Source organism: Lepisosteus platostomus, chromosome 4, assembly GCF_059453375.1.
Source record: "Lepisosteus platostomus isolate fLepPlt1 chromosome 4, fLepPlt1.hap1, whole genome shotgun sequence".
Taxonomy (NCBI): Eukaryota; Metazoa; Chordata; class Actinopteri; order Semionotiformes; family Lepisosteidae; genus Lepisosteus; species Lepisosteus platostomus.
In genome coordinates, this window is record NC_142614.1 from 70,711,782 (window position 1) to 70,736,147 (window position 24,366).

General features: G+C 45.6%; 1 protein-coding gene and 1 long non-coding RNA gene across 2 annotated transcripts; both read left to right on the top strand.

The window, feature by feature from the left end:
* Positions 1–11,881: 11,881 nt before the first annotated feature.
* Positions 11,882–24,105, top strand: LOC148673762 (aquaporin-3-like). Its single transcript, XM_088630562.1, has 6 exons — positions 11,882–12,106; positions 19,005–19,131; positions 20,891–21,028; positions 21,555–21,673; positions 22,193–22,410; positions 23,115–24,105. The coding sequence occupies exons 1-6, from the start codon at positions 11,999–12,001 to the stop codon at positions 23,293–23,295; spliced, it is 891 nt and encodes a 296-aa protein (XP_088486688.1). The 5' UTR covers positions 11,882–11,998; the 3' UTR covers positions 23,296–24,105.
* LOC148673763 (uncharacterized) lies at positions 12,123–18,042 on the top strand. Its single transcript, XR_015936101.1, has 2 exons — positions 12,123–14,509; positions 14,977–18,042. It is a non-coding gene; the product is annotated as an uncharacterized LOC148673763 (long non-coding RNA).
* Positions 24,106–24,366: the final 261 nt, after the last annotated feature.

The window sequence follows — 24,366 nt, forward strand, 5'->3', positions numbered from 1 at the left end:
AACGCATAAAGAGAAAGAAAGAAAAATCCACGGTACAGGCGAAACATTGTTTTAGTCACAGTCGTTTAATCGGGACAAATGCATGGAAGACAGGTAGAGTCCAGTCTGGGAACAACCGTTCCCACGCAGAAATATTTCTACACTTTCCTTTCATTGAAAAGTTCCCTTCGCGTCATTATTTGCTTTGCCGGTTCTAGTCCGGGCTAAACAAGTTTTCAAGGTACCCGCAATGCTTTTTTGCCCTTCGGCATCATCTCAGTATATTTTCTACCTTGTTCATCCCCTAAGGGGAGTCCTGGGGTATTGTCAGGTTTTGATAGACAGGCTGTGGACCCTTGTTGTCTACCCAAGAGTCTGCAGAACACAGGAGCCGCTTTGTTCCACTGTCCTTCCCAAACACACTGCTTTGCTTTCGAATGTGTAGCCTGTACTGGAAGCACTTTAGAAGAGAGCTGTTCATTCCAACGTTCAAGAATAGCTTTCAAACGACACCGCGCACTACAGCAAGCAGACGTGAGACAGCCGCTGCCTGTTTCTGTTTCTGCAGCGTGGAAAATGAATCGAATGGATGTGTTCCGATCGACCGCACTTGAGATTGTATTAACATCGGTTGGTGCCTGTTGAGTGTTTAATCAAACGGAAGGGGGCGCGGCAGGTAGCGTTGCTGCCCAGCAAGTCGAAATGCTATCAACAGGTGAAATGTTATCTTGCCGTCGAAAAAAAAGGAGCATGAGGTCGTGCCGTTTCCAGCGCCAACAGCTCGTATCCTGCGAGCTGCCACGAACCGTGGTCCAGCTCTAGGTTTGAAGTAAAAATATAAACACAGAACGACGCGAGAAACCGCCGGATACTCCGAAAGACTTTGTTTCGGGAGAAATCACTTAACCCTAAACTGCACGCCCATTAAACTTTTTCCTAATGCACGGGAGTTGCCGTCGTCTCGACTTGAAGCTCAAGTCCTCCCTTCTCGGACTGCTCCCGCGCTCGTTCACACAAGGATGCCCTGCTGTCCTCAGGCTTGAGGCAGGACGGCTCGTATACTGTGGACTAGTTGCACACGACAGGTGCTTCGAATTAAATCTGAACACCCCGGTGACAGAGCCAGCTGAAGGGAAACTAAACGTGAATAATAAAGGATGACAAAACAGAGAACCCAGGTGATAAATTAGTGCTAAATGAAATGGGTACAAAGAAAGAAAAGGTCTTCAGAGTTGTTATGCGTGTCTAATGGAACAGATGAGTCATCTACTGTCCCAGGCTGGGCTGCCACTTCCTTCATGTAGGGATATGTGATAAAGGGTGAACGAATATATTAACATCTTGAACTTAGTAGTGCTACAGAAGAGACTGATGTTGTAGTATAGTTTTGCAGATGATAAAAACCAGCTTTTGTGACTCCTTGGTGAATTTGTCACTAGTGCAAAAGATATTCTGTTTTTAATTTTTTCATACAAATTCAAGTCAGTCTATAGTCTAAGTCACTTTTCCATTGCCTTGTTCTTATAAGACAGAGCTTTCCTAATGTGGTAGCTTGCGCTGATGGGAGACAGACAGGCTGTTTCCCAGATGCCTGGCTATGTCTGAGATACAGCATGCCTGACGTCCACACACCTGGGCTTTAAATAGAGCAATGGTATTTATTAGTTAAAGGAATCCCGAGGTTTTCAAAGCTGAGCAACTCTGAAGAAGATGGAAAGCCATCTGGGTTTTTGACTCCATGCCTGCTAAACATTTGTAGCCTGAGAATAACACAATATGGGAAATCAGGGCTAACAATAGCTCAGTAATGTTCAGATGACTGAGCCAGAGTCTGGTCTCCAAAGCTGCTCAGAACAAGGTCCTCTTGTCTTACACCTGCGCAGAGGAAGAGGAGGGTGAGGATGTTTCATCCACTGTCTGCTGTTTTCCTGTTCTTCCCTTCCTCTCTGTAATTAAGCTGTGTTTCATCACTGTTGGGGAGCGTTCTGGCGCACTATGGCTGCAGTTGCATCATCCAGGTGGGGCTGCACACTGTTGGTGGTGGAGGGGATCCCCATTACCTGTACAGCGCTTTGAGTGGAGTGTAGAAACATTAAAATGTCAGAGTCCGGGTGTTGGTGAAAGAAGAGCTGTTTATTTGTATGCATACGGGAGATCAGCTTGTTAAAGTTAGTCTCTCCGAAAGATGCTGCTCAGCGGTTTTTATACACAGTAACAGACAAACGTCCTACCTTTAACATAGATCACCTAATCCCTAAAACAAACCATTAGTTCTTAGTCAAGCTTGGATAATGGAAAACAACTCCTTATTGAGACTTTCGTCGTTGCTTACATTTGCAAAACAAGACGTTCGACTTCCGTTTTTACTATATTTAAGACATGAGCTGTACTTTTCCACTGATCTATAGATGCCCCCTGGTGTGCTTCCATTTGCCAATGTTATAAGCAGTTAGAAAACTAAAAGAAAAGCAGTTTGTTCATTTTTATAAAATTTATAACATTCCCTTAGGAGCGTCCAGGAAAGCGCTATATAAGTGTAAGCAATTACTGTTGTATTTAATGTTTGATCTCTGTCTATAGTGGTCTTAATGACTTCCAGTGAAGATAATTAACCTGAGTAAATCATCAGAAACACCCTTTGAGTTTATTGCGTCTTATCCCACATACCTTGGCAAACACCTCAAAACAATACCCTTTATTCAAGCTTTCTGAATACTTCCAATTGACCTGGGAAAGCAAAGACAGCTACACTTTGCTACAAACTACCCCCACAATGAAAGCATTATAAAGTGAGACTTTTGCTTGCTTGCTTTGTCATTCACCTGACAGCAGACTGTCCCTCTGGGTGCAGGGCAGCAGCAGCTGTGTTGCAGATGGTCTGTTAGATAGCCTGTGCTGACAATTCCAGTGGAAGACATCAAGAAACCTGCCATGCAACACCTAGAGCATAGTTCTGTAGTGAAACTCTTGAAAGAAAGAGGTTGGCACAGTGGCACAGTGGCTGGCATTACTGCCTCCCAGTGTTGAAGCCCTGGGTTCAATTCCTGGGGTGCTGTCTGTGTGGAGTTTGCATGTTCTCCCTGTGTTCACATGGGTTTCCTCTCATAGTCCAAAGACATGCTGGGAGGTGAATCAGCTTCTGGGGAGACTGGCCCCAGTGTCTGTGCGTGCCCTGCAATGGGCTGACATCCTACTCAAGGTGTATCCTGCCTTGCTTGCTGGGACAGGCTGCAGCTCTCCCACAACCCTGTAGTGGACAAAGTGGGAAGAAAGTGGATGGAAAACTGGAGTTCCAGCTGTGGGGCTTCTTCAGACGGCGAGGGAGTGAGAGCACTTGGGCGGATAAGGAGAATAAAGTAATGGAAGAATGGCGGAGGGGTTATGAAAAAATCTCTTTCTTTTCTTCTCACAAACCGCATCCTGGTTTCCTTGCAAGAGGGTGGCATAGCCACTCAAGAATAGAAAAGACTATGTAGAAAGGAACATTTCCCTGCCTTAAACATTTTAGGGTTTGCTCGAACGGTCTCCTATCAAAACCGCATCTGAGCAGAGCAGAAACTTCCTCTTTTTTTCCCACAGCACACCTGTGCTCACGGTGGAATCGTCTGCCTGGTCTGGGGCCTTGTGCTGGGTGTTTCATCCCGCCTGTCCACGAGCTCTGAAACAAGGCCCTACCCTGCTCTTCACACAAGTAGCTTACAGAGGCAGAGCTGCTGTCCTCCACCGCCCAGCGGACAGGATCAGGCTGCGGCGCGGGTGCGCTCGCTCTCCACAGGAGCACACACACACACACACACACACGGGCCTCCGGGCCACAGGTGATCAGCACCGCTCCCCCAGAGACATGGGCCGGGCCGAGATCACTGCAGGGCTGGAATCACGAGGTACTGGGATCTCAGGGAAGGGTCACTTGTGGCCCATTGTCCACTTCCCACTGACATCCAACCACAATGAGTCACTTTCTGAAGGAGACGCCACAGTCATTCTTCCGAATGAGGCTCTTGCCTCAGCTGTTTCCACGTGGGCTGTTTGGGACCTGGTGTATAAATACCCTGGATACATCCCTGCGCCGGCCTGGAACAACACACTCTCCTTTCTTGGCCGTAATCATTAATGATTAAGTCATTGATTATTTTGGAATTCATGACTTGACACCTATGCGGGCTAGATTTAGACTTTGTCCGATTCTGAATTTCCAATGTGAACGTTTCATTTTACTTTGAACCGCGGCTGTCTGAAAGAGCTATTGTGTGGACGCAGCTGAGGTAACTACACCATCCCTGTGAGTCCAGAGCAACAGAGGATGAAACCACATACAGTACCTGTACATACCCATGCCGCCGAACAGAAGGCAGTGGGGTCAGTCGAATTGATTCACAAGGAATGAATGGACTCTGGAAGATTGTGCAAGTGTAGTGGAAGTGACTTGGCCCAGCGAATACAGGTGTATTCTAAGGAGAAACACGGGCAAAAGAGCATGAAGTCACTCTGGGGACAGTCTGAGATCTATGGTGTAGAATGCATTTAAAAAGCTCCTAACAGTGACTGCAGGGCTCTCTTGAAGGCACAGTGGAAGAGAAACTGTCGCAGGCCGCCTGCGTCCACTCAGTAGGGTTAGAATTTGCTGGTGTTTTTCCCATGATTGCCTTGCATATCTGAAAATCCCAGACTGCTCTTTCCAGCAATTCTCCAGTTCCATGCTTTTTAAAAACATGCATAATATTTTCCTGACAGACATTGTGATGCTAAAGTGTCTAACGTTTTTTGAAGGTAGTTGATTTAGGGGGAATGTTTCCATTGTGGCTGGTGCAATGCCGCAGTGGTTGGGATTGCTGCCTTGCAGTGCTGGGGTTCGATTCTTGCGGTGCTGTCTGTGTGGAGTTTGTATGTTCTCCCTGCGTTCATGTGGGTTCCTTTACATAGTCCAGAGACAGACTGCTAGGTTAATGGGCTTCAGGGAAAACTGGCCCAGGTGTGAGTGTGTGTTTGTTTGTATGTCTGCCTTGAAATAGACTGGAGTCCCGTCCAGGATGTACTCCGACTCTGGACCTCCGTGACCCGGATTGGATAAGCGGGCACTGAGAGTGATCTCATCATTATGGCAATAAAAGCCCTGATTGCACACACGCATCTAGCTAGACCAGTTAATGCATCACAGCCTTTGTGAAAAGGCCATTTAGGTGACATGGGAATTAATCCATTTGGGATGCCTGATCCCTTAAGGAGAGAAATCCCGCAAATGCAGTTCTCACATATTCTTTAGGCCAAGTGACAGCTGCCTTACTGGTGCACACAGTGAAGCAAGTGTCTCAAAATGGCTCGACAGCTCCGAAAGAAAGCTGTGACCGGGTGGTCATGCTAGCATGAGTTACAACAGAACGTGACTGTGCAGTTTTTGGAACAATGAGCTCGTTTTTTTAGCAGTTTGACCTTCAAAGAAACAGCTACCAAAAGAAGGCAGCTTTCTGGAGTTGCAGGCTGCCCCAGGTTTCACAGAAACAGCTCTGGAAATAGTATGCTAACTGTCCTTAAGGAGTTCAGTATACTGTATGTACAGGAGTTGATTCCTGTAAGTGCTGATTCGCAGACAGGTGTACACACAGCCTCTTTTTGTTGAAAGTGTTAGCTGCTTTGCACTTTGTGAATATGTGTGAGCAGGAGTGTTGTTGGCTTAAAGCAGAAATTGATGTTTCCACTGTACAGAGAATACATTGGGCCTAATAACAAAGATCTGTGTCATACGTTAACAAGGAAATCGGTGATCATTGGTCTTGGTCTCTGTGCACCCTGAAGCCACATTAGACTGCATGTTTTTTTTTTTTTATTTGATCCTTCCTGTTCAACTTCTAGTGACAAATGTCATATGGCGGAACCCACACCTCCACGAGAGGAAGGGGCGTTTGGTTTCTTCATTCAGAACGTTTCTCATCCAGCTCTGGACAACTGTTCTGCTTTCCTGAAATGGAGTAAGGGCCGCAGCGGTGGTCAGGTCACAGCGGCTGGGCGTGCCGCGGAAGGCCGCGACGACGCCCGCGTGTTGCGAAAGGCTGCAGGCGGCGGGGCGGTACTCCCGCCCACGGTCCCGGAGCTCTGCGGCGCAGGCTTCCCCCGGCTCCAGCTGCTCTGCTCCGGCGTCTGCGATTGTCTGGATCCGCTCCAGCAGGTACCTGAGGTCCCAGGATGCTTGCGGTTTTCAGTTCAGTTTCTGTTCAGGAGCTGTTGCTCAATGTACACACCGTGAACAGGAGCGTATCGCCGTTGCGTTGCACAACTTTTTTGTTTTCTGTTCCTAGCTGCACGGTTTGGAAAGATGGAGGATAACAGCCACTGCTGCCCAGATCCCACACTTTAGATGTCCAATTGCCGGGTGTGTCCCTGAGAACTGTACTCCTGAGGCTTATTTGCTCGTTTCTAAACTGGGCTACATGCAGGTGCCAATTGCCAGGTCTTCGGTGCCTCACTCTGACTTCCAAGAACATCAAGGCTGTGGGCTCATTGAGAAACCTGTCTGTGTGGGGAAAGGCTAGCAGAGTTTTAGCAGCCAACCCTCTGGAGCTCAAGTGCAAAATTCCCCAGAGGAGACGTCACTTTGAAACCAGATGTTATCAGATCTCATAACTGAGTAAGGCTGAGACTAGAGACTTTCAGGGAGAGTCAGGTTGTTGTTGCAACTCACCCCAAACTGGCAAAGCAGCTTTCTAGTAAGGCAGCACAGACTCTTTCCCGAAAGACGAGCTGTATTTTCAGCGATGTGTTAAACTGATGGTTTAAGTATTAAAGGAAAATATTTCCCAAATGCCAAATTCACTGTTCACTATGGACCACTTTGCAACACTTGTGAAAAAATAACAAGAGTGAACAGTGCAAGACATTAAGGTCATTGGAGTTTTCACTCTTAGAAAGAGTTGGGCTGCTAATTCTGGCAGAGTTTCTATTTTTCGGAGTCTGTCCTACTTGAAGAAGAAGAAGAAGAAGAAGAAGAAGAAGAAGAAGAAGAAGAAGAAGAAGAAGAAGAAGAAGAAGAAGAATAATAATAATAATAATAATAATAATAATAATAATAATTGCTTACACTTATATAGCGCTTTTCTGGACACTCCACTCAAAGCTCTTTACAGGTAACTGAGATCCCCTCCACCACCACCAATGTGCAGCCCTCACCCTGCATTTCTGTGTGGGTCCTAATGCCCCAGTATAGTGACAGGAACACTATACTGTAAACAGGCGCTGTCCTTCGGATGAGACGTAAAACTGAGGTCCTGTCTCTCTGTGGTCATTAAAAATCCCAGGGTGTTTCTCGAAAAGAGTAGGGGTGTAACCCTGGCGTCCTGGCCAAATTTCCCATTGGCCCCTACCAATCATGGCCTCCTCATCATCCCCATCTCTGAACTGGCTTCATCGCTCTGCTCTCCTCCCCACTGAGAGCTGGTGTATGGTGCTATGATTCAGCTTGCCCACAGTTTTCTATTGTACCTGCTATGCATTGAATTACCTTCTCAAAATGACTGTCTGCTTAGAGGACACTGGGTTTCAGTGGTGGATAACATGATTTCTGTTTTCGTTTTCTGATTTTCAAAACTATTGTGAGAATCACTCATTTGTGTACTGGAGTGTGTCAGGAGCTGGGACATTTAGAAATATGTAAATACAGAAATATATCAAAACAAAGGAATGATAATATCACTATAAAATACGCAGGAACCTGGAAGAACATTAGAACCCAAACCTTTGGCTGAAATCTAGTATTTCCTATTTTTGTTTTGTTTCCCAAAACTGCCAGAAGTTGAAGTAGAAGTGGGTACTCATAATACTGTATTACTCATAAACTGATTGTGGGAATAAAGGCCTGTGTCATCAATTAAGAAGAAAATCAGTCAGCTCTGATCTCGCTGCAGCTTGGTGTCAGAATCTCATTCTACTTGCGTCGTGTTTCGTGGAAAATCACAAATTGTGCAATTCTAGGGGAATGCCCTCCTGAGATGGAGAGTCCCTATTTTAACCCACTTGGAGCGTATTTTTCTGTGCTTCTAACATGGGGCAAATATCTCAACCTGAGATGCTGAACTTTATAGCCCAGCTGAAAAAGGGAAAAGAGCAGCACAATGTTTCAGCCTGAGGTCCTGAGGTGAGCCCCGAAGAAGGGTCTCCAGCCTTGTGACAACACTGGGTCTCTCCTTCCTGGTTTTCAGCGTGGAAGTAACCCCTCTGCAGCCAGCGCACGGTGACGCAGTTCCCCACTGGAACAGTATACAGTACAGCTGCTACAGAGAAGTCTTCAGAAAATCTTGTTTGTAGTGCAGTTGCCTTTCATTAACACTACCTTCAGAGGAAGATGAACCATTGCCTGTGGTCTATGAGCACAAGTAATAATAATAATTGCTTACACTTATTTAGCGCTTTTCTGGACACTCCACTCAGAGCTCTTTACAGGTACTGGGGATCCCCTCCACCACCACCAATGTGCAGCCCCACCTGGATGATGCGATGGCAGCCATAGTGTGCCAGAACGCTCACCACACATCAGCTATCATTGGGGAGGAGAGCAGAGTAATGAAGCCAATTCATAGGGGATTATTAGGAGGCCATGACTGATAAGGGCCAATGGAAATTTCAGCAAGGAAATCCGGGGTAACACCCCTACTCTTTTCAAGAAACGCCCTGCTCCTGACCACAGAGAGTCAGGACCTCCGTTTTCCATCTCATCGGAAGGATGGCACCTGTTTACAGTATAGTGCCCATGTCACTATACTGTGGCATTAGGACCCACACAGACCACAGGGTGAGCGCCCCCTGCTGGCCCCACTATCACCTCAATCCAGCAGGAGCCTTAGTTTTTCCCAGGAGGTCTCCCATCCAGGGACTGACCAGACTCACACCTGCTGAGCTTTAGTGGGCTGCCAGCTGTGAGCTGTGAGCTGCAGGGTGACATGGCTGCTGGCTTCTGGTGCACTGTCATACAGGCAGTATGAGCAGAAAACACTGTCAGCTCAGCTAGACCACAAACCAGAAGCCACTGGGGTCTGAGAGCTGGGTTTGCAAGACTAGAGTTAGACAGCTAAAGGGGTCAAAGCCCCAGCTGATCATGAGATCAATAAGCTAATGAAAAAGAAACAAGCTGGATTGGTTAAAGAGGCAAAGTTTAGTTCCCACTTGTGTCCTTTGGTTCATGTTTCACTGTCGATCTTGAATCACTGGGTTGACTTTGTCGATGCCTTTGAGGGCTGTAATACTTTAAGTCCCTCTGTTGTCTTCTTGGTCCGAGAGGAAAAGACATTTATCTTTTTCGTAGGGTGCTGACCAACACTGTTCACAATATTCTAAATGGAGTATTGATGGATCATGGAATGTATCAGGATTTAGTTAACATTTACCAATCACTGACATTTCTATAGCTTGCAACTGGGACATGTTACACGTGCTAAAACACAGAACATTAAACCTACCATTTTAGGCAACAGCTTAAAACCTTCTGGAGTTCATACTGAGCGTATAAAATGGTTTATGAAATCACAAGGCTGGTCTTCGTGATACATTGCACATTTGTGAGTTGGTTACAAACGTACTGAAGGAACGGCACTGAAATTTGCCACATGTATAGACTATTCAGCTGCCAGAATTGGTTAAACAGCGATAGCTGATAATGTACAAAAGTTTCTGTTTAACTGTTATACTTACCCTGGTACGGTGCTACTTGTTAAAAGCACACATTGTTCACTCTCCACCCAGAAGGAATGCAAATGTTACGCAATGCTGCAGTTTTGTACCATTCAGACAACAGAATCCAGTTTATTGCGGAATAACTACGTGACTCTTCACAGAATCACAGAATATTGTTGGCAACTTTTCTTCAGTTTCAGGACGTTAAGGCCATTTAATAATGTAATAAACTGTTATTAAATATATAAAAATATATAAATATATAAAAAATACAATTTTAATAAAGCCCATAATTGACTGAATGGGAACTATTTTACGTGGTTTCCTACCAAATATCCGTAAAATCGGATTGAATTACCTGTAGCCGAGCGAATATACGGGGATCAATAATTGTTTTTAAATATAACGACAGACTCCATTTTATACTGAAACGAAATGTTACTGTATTGCTGTTGTAAGTTTTCTAGCAAAAAAATGATCCAAGAAATAATTCCTGAACTGCTTAGCGCACAGCACAGGCGTCTGTATCGCTAAAGCCTCAATCGTTCATAAAGACAACGGGCGATCTTAATTACATACAGGTATAACCACACGCATCTGCCCAACAGAGCCGAGGTATATTTGTCAAAGTAGGTGCGTTAACTCGTTCGTAAATTGCTGACCACATAGAAACCAGTGCTCTTCGTCATATTTTGTTTTCTGCGATTATCTGAAAATGTATCAATTAACGGGAACTCCTCCTGTTTCCGCTTCGTCTTACCTAGAAAAGCTGAAAAACGAGTTTCCCCACAGTCTGTTACAAAGTGGCTGCAGAACGGTTTTGTGAGAGAGCCAAAAAGTTAAACTGAGCGCATCAACGAAAACCTGAATTTTCTGAAGTGGGAATGACCGTGTGTTCTGCTTTTGGGGATTAGAAGTAAAAAGCACAGATACTTAAAAAAGTGCAAAGGTTTATCAGCGCGAATGTTTCTTGAATGATATATTTATTAACTTGATCAATTAATAATTAATAGTTACATTCCATTTTCCATAAATACGGAAACACACAAATCGGAATTTATGTTGTTGTGTTGAAAATGAAAATTAGATTCACCGTGTTAGCGTGCACCTCTAAAAACGTGGGGACAAAAACAATTATAGTCTTTGTTTTGTATTAGCCTGTGGTCCACGATGTCGATTTCGTTCAAATAAATTAATTTGTCAATTATAGCGCGTCCAGGCGAAATATTGACGCGGACGGGCTAGTTTGAGTTGACAAGCAGTGCAGGGCGGATACCGGATCGTTCACCACAGAGCTCCGGTACGTCAGCTTTTCTTTTATTGCACAAACGAAATTAAAAAACAAAAATTGCCTGATATGCTTGTTTGGTAGTGAAACTCGTTTTGCCAATACTGCGCGAAGCATTAGCATTTGTTGACAATCTAGCCGTTCCTGTGATTTTTCCGCACTTTAAAAAACACTCGTGAATTTTTTTTTTTCCTGCGGAAGAGAAACGGTCGCCCTCTTTTCTTTTCGTCAACGATCTGCTACACACCCGAGGGGCGAGAATCGAAGTGAATGATGAAGTAACGAGAAAGGAGAGATGTGAGGCGCAAGCCGTGTTGATGCAGAGGTTATACCTGCACTGAGGAAATAAAAAGCTGTTTTGATGAACGCCAGATTAAAACGGAGCGTCCTCCGCTGATCTACCAGCTGGTTCTGGGTCGCGCTGAGCTCCCAATTACGTAATTGATGCTTTCGTTGAACTCAAAATAGGCTTACATCTGCTATTTTCACCTGCTCAGAAAATCCTGCAGATTTCGGGCTGTGGATCAAATGTATATTATAGGACATTATAGCAGGTGCTGAACATTTTTAAAGAGTTTCAAATAGAGCTGGGAAATAGAGCTCTAATCCACATGGTCTCGCACTGCTTGGTCTAGAATGATTATTTTTTTTAAAGTAAGCCTCACAGGGATTGACACACACACACACAACCCCCTCGGGTGGCATGTTTCTGTCTTGATAGCCTGATGTGTGCTCCTTTTGAAATGTTGAGCAAGCGACTGCCTGTCATAATTTGTGTCTCCGTCTCGGCTCAGCCCTGCACAGACCCAGTCAGCCGGCCTCCCTCTCCCCTGCTGTAAGTCCCAGAGGAGCCCAGGCTCGGGAAACAGCCGAAGGAGAGTGGCAGAGAGCGAGAGAGAGAGAGAGAGAGGGGGGAGGAGGAGGGAGAGAGGCTCTCGGAGTGGAAGGCCCTGAGGGGGAGGGCTGCTCCCGCTCCTATAAGAGCAGGTGTCGGCGCCGGGGAGCCCAGTTGGCAGACAGAGGAACCGGTGGACGTACCTGGACAAGCCCTCTCGGACCCGAAAGGACAGCACCATGGGCAGGCAGAAGTACTACATGGACAAGATGGCGCGCGCCTTCCAGATCAGGAACCTGCTGCTGCGCCAGGCCCTGGCAGAGTGCCTGGGGACCCTCATTCTCGTGGTAAGTGTCTGGCGGTCTCCCGACCCCCCCCCCCCCCCCCCCTTCGGCTGCGGTAAGGGCATGACACCTGTTTCTTTATACACCTCTGCTTTACACGCTGCAGTCAGTTCCAATGAAGCCTCCTGTCTCACGACGTTTCTCCTTGCCTTCCTGTGTATATACGCCCAGCACAAAAATCCCACGCTTCTTTTTTCAAAAAGAAGGAGGTTATATCCTGTAGCCAGCGGCACTGTATTTTAAACTTTGGAGGAGACGGTGCAGAAGAGGGTGCAGAGACGACCAGCTCATCTTGGGCTGCCTCTGTCCACATCTTCTAGGGGCTGCTTCTTTGCATTGTGCTGAATTGACTTTTTTTTTTTTTTGCTCACTCTCAGGATTATTCTAAGCAATAAAGGCTAAGGCTTTTATATTGCATTAAAAAGTTGTAGGTGCACGTGACAGTTTTAAGACCTTAAGTACTGCAAGTCCACCATTGTCTTCAGTACTACTTTAAGGTCTATACTTCATCATTATAAACTATACATAACTTGGATTTCATTGTATTGAATCTTAGCAAAGGACAGTTGTAAGAGAAACATGCAAAACGTTACGCTGTCACTAATCCTCATCTTGTTTAAACAAAGCATACTTAAGCATTTAGAAATTAAAATCCAACACATTTAAGTGCACTCAGAATTCAAGGGGCTGAGGCAACTGGCTTTATATTTATGATTGGTCTTGGTGCTGGAGCTTTCAAAGACAAGACCTAAAGATGTTGGGGCTGAGATCCCTCACATGGATGTTATTGGCGTGACTTGACTGAGTGTGAGATTGGCCAGCATGAGAATGTGGAAGGACCTTATTCTTGTTGCTGGGGCAATTACTCAATCAAGTTACAGCCACCCTGGGTAAGTCCATGTGCAACTTGTCAGCCCCACCCTGCTACAATTATTCATATTATCAGACGCTTAGATACATTGTAAATAATATACCACTCTGAACAGTGCTTTAGTTGGGGTTTTTTTCTAGTTTGCACCCTTCCCCTTCGTCAAACTGTAGGTTAGCCTTAGTCTGCGTGACTCACTGATGGAAAAGAAAGATATCTGGAATGGGTCTGTGACACCTGTAGAGCTGATTCCTTTCCTGTCAAGACTTGTTCTGTCAAGTGCAGTTTTATTGCCTTTAGGAAACCTCCCTTGCTCTTGTCCTGTGGACGAGGGATCCTTTTCAAACTGAAAAGATGTTCTAAATGGGGGGAAAAAACAGAAAAGGCCACAAGATGTGGGCGGTTTTGATGCATATTTATGAGAAGTTGCTAGATAAAAAGGTTTTGCTTCCTGCACAGAAACAAATGCGGGTGTAAGGTGATTTAGGTGAACTGCAGTTTTAATGCACCTCTGCACCTTACAGATGAGCATTAAATAATAAACCTTTGGCTGTTTGACTTAATGCTATCATTTGTTTCAGTTAATTTGTATGTGTGCAATCTTGCCTAAACAAATAACTCAGAAGAAAACCTGCTTATTTGCTTTCTCAAGATCAGCCACTGTATAGTCCCCGAATGTTTTGCTTTCCTCTAAGTCCTCTTCGACCTGCCTGTATGCACTTCAATGTGTCTCTGTTTGAAATCCCTCTAAAGCTCTGGCACTTTCAGCTCCATTCTGCAGACAGGTGCTGTGTCACTGCTGCAGATGTTATTCAATACACGGTTGAACACTTAACTGGGTCTTTACACTCTCTGCGCTCCTAAGTTGAACAGTGGTCTTGACCCCATGCCTGTGCTAGATTCTAATCCGCACTGTGCTAGGATTATAGGAGAGGCTGGGTGCAGCATTCAGGAGTCGAGCCCTGCCTTGGGGGGTTCGTAGTGCACTTGCACCTTTTCTGCTGGGTTCTAATAAGCTGGATCTTAGTGCTAACTGTGGGTTTAACCATAAGGAGGTGTGTGTACGGAGGGAGGGGGGGGAGGTCTGCGCTGTTGTCTCCCTGTGTCAGCTGTCACGTTCCAGGAGCAGCACTGATAAGGCCTGCTGCCTGAGGAAGCCTTGATAGAGAGCAGAACAGCAGTGTAAAGAAAGGGGAGATAAGAGTGGATAAGCTGCTGTTTTTGTGTGGGGAAAAGTATGCATGAGCTGAAGCCCGGCCAATGTCTCCCATCAATCGCCGTGACCGGTGCAGCTACTGTGTGTTTGTACAGCGCACAAGCTGATGATGACTCACGGATCAGGCTCCCACCTGCGATGACTTTCCACCACAGTAAGAGTTGGCTGGCTGAACCCTCCAGCACGCGGGGTGTTTTTGTATTACAAAATGTGCTCAGCGCAATCCAGGGTGCTTCCTCCAGTTTAAGCCGAAAGGAAAGAATCAACATAAACCCGTTAAAGATACGATCACGTCTGTAGCGTTTGTACATAGGATATTTACGTAACTGCACTTAACTCTTTTCTAAGTGGGCGTTGGGCGATATTTCTTTAAAAAGAACATGGTCATTAAGTGCAGACATATCTGACAGAGCTTTTAGGTATGCACTTAAGCCGAAAGGTGTTGTCACCTTTTTCTGTGCTTGATAACGGGGGGGAACAAGAGCCCTAAGCTCTGTCAAAGAGATCAGAAGTGTGGCACATCGTTGCCATTAAATGTACCCACGTAGGCTGAGGCAGTGAAGTGGAAATGAGTGGGATCAGTGTAGCAGGAGGACAGATGTGAAAACAGTGGCACTTAGTAGCCTAAACACTACATGACAGAACAGATGCTGTTGGCAGTCTGGTGTGTCGCGTTGCTGTGTGGAGATGGGAGTGTTTGCAGATGCTACTGATTACTAATGGAGTGATGGGGCTGACAGCAGGGTACGTTTTTGCACCGGTGAGTCTGAACTTTAAATGTTATGAGAGAAAGCCATCTGGCCCAGCTGCTGAGGGCTATTTTCCTGAAAGAAGCTGGGTGATAACAAGGCTGGGTCATTTGCTTCAGAGTCCCACAGTCCTTTGTGTAAGGAAGCACCCTGGGGTTCTCGGGGTTAAATGCATTTTCCCCTTCTGTGCTGATTCCGAAAAACTATATTGGTTTGATCTTGTCGGTACCTTTTAAGGATTTTGAATATAAGAATCCGTCACATTCTTCTCTATTCAAGACTAGAAATATCCAGTAGTTTTAGCTACTGTAGGACAGTCCTAAGCTATCGGATGTATCTGGTGAGCCTACAGATTCCTTGCTTGGATATCTCATTCGATTTTGGGGTTTTGAGATTCCAGTCCTGCATTCCTACACACAGCAGGTATAGTAATCTAATTTGTTTCTCTTTATAGTAACCTCAATTGGCTCTCCTTGTCTGTAAAAACAGAATCCAATAACCCCAAGAGCATGAAAGGCCACAGGTAAGAGGAGGCTATTCTGTCATTCATTCATTTGAAATTGGCGTTCAACTACACTTCAAATTCCCAGGATTTCCAAAATTCGGAGTGGGTCGTGTTGATATTTGCTTTTGGGGATGCTTTCAGATGTGCTCGACCCTTTGATTTGAGCTTGCTGCTCTCCAGCTGGTCCTTTAATATAATGGCGTTAGCTGCACGTTTTCTAGATGTGTGTCCACCTGCCTCTACTCTGTGGAGATGTAAGGTGAGCCTGCAGCCCGTCCTCATCCCGAGACTAATTTAATGTGATCCCCCCCCCCAGTAACACTTTTCTGGATGGGTAGACTCCTTATTTCTTCTTGGTTGTGTCAAAAGCGGCAATGTTATTTGTGATACTAATAATAAAACCACAAGTCTATTCCTAGTGTTCAGAAACAGGGTGGGACTGGAAAACCACCTCCATCAGTGGAGCAAAAATACAAATGATAACAACTCAAGCAAGTGAATTGGCTATATGAATCTGGCAGCTGTCATGTGATCTCGGAGCTCTTGTCACAGCCTGTAAATGAGTGCCGGGTGGGGCTGGCTGTGGCCTGGAGGCTCTCTTTGAGACAGAGATTGGTGCCCATCAGGCAGCTCCGTCAAGAGACTTCAAGGAGTGTTCTGGCAAATCTACCACAGGTGTTAGTTTCATCTGGAATGAACTGGACCCAAGCATCAACACCACCGGCGCCGTTTCCATGTGTTAAATTACTCTAATCAGGTTGCTGACAGGTCTTGATTTAAGGCGGTTGCTTTCCAGCTCTGTGAGGATCAGTCAGTTCAAAAGACAACTAGTAAGCAGGTTTTTAAATAACCGGGCAGTGCAGAAAATCTATTTTTTATTTTCATTTCCCTCTCTTCAGACTGGAACCTCTGAAATCATCAGCCACAGTATCCTGTATCATTAGGGACTGCTGGCTACATCAATGTTTCTATTGTCTATGGCCATTCTGCAGAGTTGTGTAATGGTATTTGTGCTTGTTTATGCTTGGTGGTATACAGAGATTAGGGATGTTAATGGTGAATGCATTATATGCATTATAACAAGACAATGGAACAGAACAAGGAACTTCTAATGGAGCAGAACAAGATGGGGAAACTTCTGCTTTTTTTAGCAGTTTTGGGGGCAGCAGTATGGAGCAGTGGTTAGGGCTCTAGTCTCTGGACTGGAGGGCAGTCTAGAGTCATGTGTTGGACACTCCTATGTCGAGTAAAACGTATTGAAAATGTGCCAATAAAATCCTATTTTCCAGGACATCGTTGTAAACTGGAACTTGTTCTCAATGGATTTATCTGCATAAACAAAGGAGAACAAGGGTTTTGTCTTTGCTTTACATGAAGCCCGGACAAAACTGAACAAAGCTCTCCTTCTTCCAGAACCTCACCGCTGCGATGGCACTACGTGTGCCACAGTGTCACTTCAAGGTGGGACAGTGGGGAGGAATGTCTGCTGATGGAAAAATTCCGCTAGCGGCTCAATGGGCTCCTTTCACGAGCTCGTCCATGGCTCTGCTGCGTCTCGGTCGGTTTTGGCATGAAAAAATACGACCTTTCATTCCACTTTCTTTGGTGATCCCTCCACATTCTCCTTCAGCAGAAAGTAATCACAGCCCAGTGCCTTCCAGCAGAGGCGGTGCACAATGGCTCTGTATGGGATTGGGCTTTGAAAGGAACTTATGGAGGGGAAATGGAGCTGTGCAGAGCCCCCTCCTGGCTGTTGACTTTCCATGAGACAGTGCTGAAAAACTCAGCTCGGGCCAAAAGGAGAAATGTTACCCAGAAAGGTAGTGGCACACGTTCCAGTCCCTTTCTGTGCTTCTGATTCCAACTAATTTCAAACCAAACAAAATGATAAATACCCCATTTCTGATGAGTCAGAATTTTGTAACCTGTGATTTAAAAATGAGGTCATGGCACAGGCCTCCTCCCAGGTCCCATGCACAGAAGCAGAGGCATGACTAATTCTGACAGTCGAGCGCTCTGGAACATCAGATTCACCAAGGCAGCAAGGAACAGGGAAGCTGTCAGGGAAGCACAGCTTATTCCAGGAATATCATGGTCAAGAACAAGATAAAAGGGGGGAGTTCTAGTGCTGTGGACAGGAAACGCCTAAATACCGTATCTGTAAAACACTTTCCAGAAAGAAATACTCGCTGCCTACCAAAGGATGGCAAACAATGCAGGAGCAAAGCTGACAAGAAAGCCATTTGGCTGCTGGTACCTCCTGAGTCTGAGAAAGTCTTCCAGTTGTTTCTGAAAGACATGGTGGCACTGGCTCTAACATCGTGGCTGGGCGGCTTGTTCCACGCTCCCACTACCCTTTGTGCACAGAAACTGTTAGCCTTTCACTGTAGATACTGATTTAACAGCCCTCTCGTTCCCAACCTGGAGTGCTACTCGAGCTCAAAGTATTTGTCCCAGAAAACGGCTAATCCTGCCCTATGAAAGCTGTATTTACTGTTTCCCATTTTTGGATCAACAAAAAAAATATTTTTCACACTATTAATAATTTTCACATTATTCCATATCCACAAATAAAATGTTGACATTATAAAAAAAATTAAATGATGAGGGGTTTTCCCAATTCGCAGTACTGGGGATCTCAACAGCTTTTGCTGTATGAAGTCTTTTATTTTTGCAATGGAAATAATTCTTTCCTAAGGGGTTTTTCTATAACCGACCCTCACAAACAGCGGGACATTGTTTTGTGCCCAGGAATGACTCGGATAACTCTTTCCTGGATAGTAATCTTTTTTTGTAATGTGATGACCTTATTTTGAATATTGTTTGAATATGGTTTTACTAGTGCATTGTACTACTATTCTAATATCACATTCTTTAAAGGTATAAAGGTATATATCCTTGCATTGCTTGTTTTTTTTCTGTATTACTTCCTGACTTTGTCTAAATGCTGATTCTTTACAGCTGAATTCCTGAGATGCCCAAGTTGAAAAGCTCTTTCTGTTTTATGTTGACCTGGAGATGTTTAGTTGATCCTTTCAAGATGAATATGAAAATTGACTTGTGTTCACAGGGATACTATTTTAGTCATTCTCTCTCTTTGGAATGTGTTTTTTGGAGAATGCAGTGCAGTGATGTCAGGGTGAATGCACGGGGAAATGGACTGTACTATTGCGTCTGTGGTGTGATTGCTTAAGTGACTGACTTATAAGCGTGTTCAAATCCAGCAATCGCCATGAGTTTGGGGCGGAGCAGTGGCACCTTGGCTAAGGATCTGTGCCTGTGGCTGGAAGGTTGCCAGTTCAAATCCCACAACAGACAGAGGAATCCTACTCCGTTGGGCCCCTGAGCAAGGCCCTTCACCCCAACTGCTCCAGGGATGCCGTATAAACGGCTGACCCTGCGCTCTGACCCCAAGCTTCTCTCCCTGTCTGTGTGTCTAAGTCTCATGGAGTGCAAGCTGGGGTATGTGAAAATTCCTAATGCAAGAAATTGTATATGGGCAATAAAGTGATCTTATCTGATCTTATGGGCTTGCTGACAGTGCTCTGTTTTCATGTTGCCAGATGTTCGGCTGTGGTGCAGTGGCTCAGCTGGTGCTTAGCGGTGGCTCTCATGGTATGTTCATGACCGTGAACTTTGCTTTCGGCTTTGCGGCTACCCTAGGAATCCTGATCTGCGGACAGGTGTCGGGTGAGTACCATGGTGGTTCAGCTCTGTGTCTGTACAGCTAGAAGCAAATACACTAAATCTGGGTCACGGATTATCAAGCAATAGAAGATCAATAATTTATCATCTGTAAAAGCAAAAAAAAGACCCAAATTGACTTTGTTTTATAGATTTTTTTATGCTTTATTAGAAAATTGCCTTCTAGTATTTAAAGTAGATCATCAGTTCAGTTAAGGACTGAGATCAAATGTCCATGACTTTTCAGTTATAGTCATTGTGGCTTATAGGCACTATGCGACTTCACACAGGCCTGACAAGGGACAGCCTGTATTGGTTTGAGTCATTTCAGAAAGCAGAAACTTGTTGAGGAGGAGGGGCATATGCCAGACCAAGTCCTTGACAGCAAAGAAACTCCTCTCCAAGCACAAAAGAACAGGCTGCCACTGCTGCTCTGTCTGAGCCAGGGAAGACTGTATGGTCAAGCCTGTGCTGTATTACTGCCGTGCTTCGAAAGACCAAAATATGAATCATTTTCACAGGCGCTGTTGGTTTAACAGCTGTTTTGTGCACAAAGTGTAACGCTACATGAGCTCGAAGTATTTGTCCTGAGAAACTGCTAATCCCATGCACTGCTTCCCAGTTAATTTCAGATTCTACAGTGTTCAATTTCTATTAGAATTATCCATATTTTAGACTCGGCAAGCAAAACATTGTATCTTTTGTAGAACTGAAAGCAACTGGATTGTGACAAAAGGGTAACCATCATTTGACAACGTCAGCTGTAAGAATATAAAGGCTTCAGATGGGAAGAAGCAATTTGGGCCCATCTAGCCAGCTTGATGGTTGTTAGTCCAATATGTCACCCAGCTGTTTTCTTGAATGATGTCAGCTTCAATGGGATGGCTGGCTGTCTTGTTCCATACTCCCAGATGGATCCTCTGGGTGAGGAAGAGCCTCTTGTTCCCAGTTTTAAGCGCACCTCCACAAAATTTTCACTTGTCTTTTGGTTTCTGTTTCACTGAGGTCCACTGGGTGCCTTTAAGTACTTGTAACGGCTCCGATCATAGTCTTCTCTGCTCAAGACTAAAAACCTTCAGTGCTGCAATGAATCTGGTTGCTCTTCTCTGAACGGTTTCTACAGTAACAATATCGTTTCTGTCACGTGGTGAATTAACCTGTCTGCAGTTGACTAAATTAAGTACTGTATTACTGCTGAATTTCTCTGTGTTCTCGTAATCCTTGTGAGATGCACTCTGCAGATTAACAGTTCCTTTGCCTCTGTTTTAAAGGCCTTTTCTATTAAAATAGGGAAATAGTCTCCTACTTGTCTGGGCGTATTTAACTACTCTGTAATTACAGGTTACCAGAATGGAATAGCCCACAAAAACAACCAAGGAAACTATTTTTGTTTCCTCTTTAGAAACAAGAATAATACAACTTTTCCACTGTGGAGTATCCGTTACAGTCGCAGCTTGGAAGCCAGTTCCCAAGACTCGAGCATGCGACTCTGTGTGGACCTGAAACCTGAGAGCTGAAAATCAGGCAGTTTAAAAGCACTTTAAACTTCAGTCAGAATACAAAAAACCGAAAGGCACCAGTTTGTTTTTGACTTCTCAAGCCTTTTCAGGCAAAAAAAAAAAGAAGAGAAGAGCTGACGCAAAGGAGGAAATTGTATCTTCATCACAGCGACCTTTGGTTAAGACTGCAGAAGATGCCGTGGCGGCAAGTTCGATTTTTTTTTTGTAGAGAAGTAAATCTCATTCCCTTTCTTAAACTCTCCCAGGAGGACATCTTAACCCGGCGGTGACTTTTGCCCTGTGCCTGCTTGGGAGGGATCCCTGGAGGAAACTCCCTGCTTACTTTCTGGCCCAGACACTGGGAGCCTTCCTGGGCTCTGGGATCATCTTCGGCCTGTACTTTGGTAGGTATAAGTAGGAAGCCCCTAGGAGCAGGCATCTCAGACTCTGTTCTTGAAGGTCTGGGTGTCTTGTGGTCTGCGGTCTCAGTAGCTTGTAATTGTTTTTCATCCTATCTAGGATTTCTCTTGAGATCTTTTAAAGGCCCTGCTACCTACAAAATACCTTGGAGCCTCGTCAGATGAATGAAGTTAAATAGTTAGACCAAACATTTGGCAAGAGCTCTGGGGGGAAAAGGAGAAGGAGCTTGTTCTTCCAAGAGCCGAGTTTGACATCTCTGCATTAGGAGTAAAAAAAACCCTGCAATAATTTGGATTTACAAACCCCGGGCTGTCCATTTGGCCCTCAGGGGGTGGTAGTGACTGCTAGATCTCATGCCACAGCCATCTTTCTTTCTTTCTATGTTCAAAAGTCACATTTAGTTTCCTCAGTCTGTTGGGTTATTTCGGTGGGGCTCTGGCCCCTGTCAAATGAGTAGATCCCCTACTCAACATCACCACTCCCTGACCCTCACACGTCTCCTCCCTCCAGATGCCCTGTGGGATTTCGCTGGTGGGGATCTGCTGGTGACCGGAACAAATGCGACTGCTGGCATCTTCGCCACCTACCCCTCCAACCACCTCACCCTGATCAACGGCTTATTTGACCAGGTGAGTCCAAGACAGGCCTGGCGCAGAGCTTCCAAAACTGGCGTGTCTTTCCTTGACTTCACTGCAGCAACACGGTGCAGTCTGGCACGTGGGTCTGCTGGTCACAACATCGGCAGTTCCCCAGGTGAATGATGCCTTGGAACCACTATCCTGGGACAAGTGGTTCATGGTTCATGTGAGCAACGGGGGTGAAGGAGCTCTGCGTTAACCAGGAAATAGGTTGTCTTAATCCTTGATCCTCTCAGCAGGATGGTGCCTTTATGCCAGCAGTGTGCTTTCAGACTGTGGGAGGAAACTGTAACCCTTAGCGAATATGGGGAGAACATGCAAACTCCACACAGATGGCACCACCGGTCCAGAATTGAACCCAGTGGCAGCAATGCTGACCACGACACCTCCACTGCCACCCTATTACTAGTAATGATCCATGAAAAAGATTGTTAATCAATAGAGAGCTGTTAGCGTAGCCTTGTCATCGGTTTCGGTAAAAGGATAATTCCTTCTTTTTTTATTTTCCAGCTGATTGGTACTGCCGCCCTGGTGGTGTGTATCCTGGCTATCGTGGACCCCTACAACAACCCCATCCCACGCGGGCTGGAAGCCTTCACCGTGGGCTTCGTGGTGCTGGTTATCGGCCTGTCCATGGGCTTCAACTCCGGCTACGCAGTCAACCCTGCCAGAGACCTCGGCCCGCGGCTCTTCACCGCCATTGCTGGCTGGGGCAGCGAGGTCTTCACGTAAGTCCCCTCGCGCGGGCTTCCTTCTGACCAGCCGAGGGAGCGCCCCGTTCAAATTCGGGATGCTCATCATCGGGCTCCCCCCAGCAAGCCGTTGTCTGCGCCCTCTTCCTCTTGCAAAATAGGGCTGCAGGAGCACAAACCGAAAAAGTTCCTTAAGAAGAGCTTTTCACCCCCCCAGGGGTCCCTGAACGCTTCATGCATTGCGGTGCTCACATGGGTGACGTGCAGTTCAGGTGGGTAGCTGCGTCAGCATGCGTAGGCTGCAAAGGAACAAGTAATAGGTTTATTCCATGCTGAAAAAAGCAGAAAGAGAACACAACGTTTCGGCCGTGGAGCCTTCTTCAGGTGTGAGAGAGACAGGGCAGTCCCACGTGCAGCCCCACTCCACGGCAGATCCGGTAGAAAAGGGATACATTGGCACGCCGTTTGAATTGTGGGAAGCTAAAAAAAGACAGATTTAAGCAAGCTCAAAGTACAAGGTAATCGGAATAACTGTATAGACAACCCTAGCTTTTCAAAAGGTCTCCCTGGGCTGGCCCAGCCTTGCTTAGCTTCTGTGGTCAGATATTTTTAGTTTACTGATGGAAAGTCTGTATCTAGGAATATGACGATCGGCTATTCTGTGATGAGGGGGTGGTTGGAAATAGTAAAGATGAAGTCTTGGGCCATAATGGGCGATCTCTCTCTTCCTCTTCCTCCAGGGCTAATGACTACTGGTTCTTTGTGCCCATCTTCGCCCCCTTCATTGGCTCGTTTGTGGGTGTGGTGGTGTACCAGCTGATGGTTGGCTACCACGTGGAGGGAGAGGTTCGGGACCGAGAGGAGAGAGGCGGGGAGGAGGGAGCCAAGCTGTCCAACTTCAACCCCAAGGAGACGGCGTGAGCCCAGCGACCCCCGCCCCCCTCCCCGCGGGCAGACCGCCAAGCCCACCCCTCTCCTCCCAGACACTTGCCACGCCCTTCCCCTGCTTGATCTTTCAGGCCTGCTCTGCTGGGGATCGGGTCGACGAGACTGGGGAAATCTGCTCTCAGCGGACCCCCAGCACTACCTGCTTCAGCCACCCCTGAAGGCCCCTGCTCTAAAGCAACTTGTGTGAGCTGTCTGCCCTCTGTAAATACACATGTATAGCACCGCGCTCTTCTTCGGCATTGTAGGTTTCCTGGAGTTTGGTTTAAACGGGGTTGTACTTTTTCTTAATCCTTTAAAAGCAAACCAAAAAGCTTTGTGAAAATCTCCGTTCTAGTTATTTGATCAGTTCTCTGAAATATAATTAGCTTGGTAAGGAAAATATGCCCTGGATTCTTTCCAGCTCCACTTTGTATGCACATGCTGTATGTTCTGTATGATTATAGGTTTTTCTACTACATGTGATATATATATATAGTTACCAGTAAGTCTGTTTCTAAGCTTTCTGAAGATTTTCTCATGGTGACTATCTTAGATAGACCTTTCTACGTATTTTGTTACTTGTGAAGAATATTTTAATTTCATTTTTACAGCTCTTTTATAAGGAACATGTAACTGTCTCTACCAAATCTTTTTATAATGTTGGCACGGTTTTATGAACGTTGCCAATCCAGTTTGAAATGTATAAATCCCATAGTATTGTCCAAGTATTTTTGTACTGTATCAGATGTCCCTGTTATTAGGCCAAGGAGATATTTTTGTACAAATAAAGGCCTTTTTCTTGTACATGCAGACTGGGCTGTGAATTTGGATGTCTCATGACTGTCATTGTGTTTGTCTTTGGTTTTCATGGTTATCTCTACAGGACAAGAGAATTCAATCTTGGTTCTTGAACTCCAGCTTGAGTTCTGAGAGTTTATATCGCCTGGATTCCAGGCCATTTAAAGGGTTTGCTCCAGCTAATACTTACTGTAACTGGGAAAGTCATCTGCAACACTTTGGTTAATTAAGCAATAAAGAATCTGTTCTGATTTTGCTACAAATACA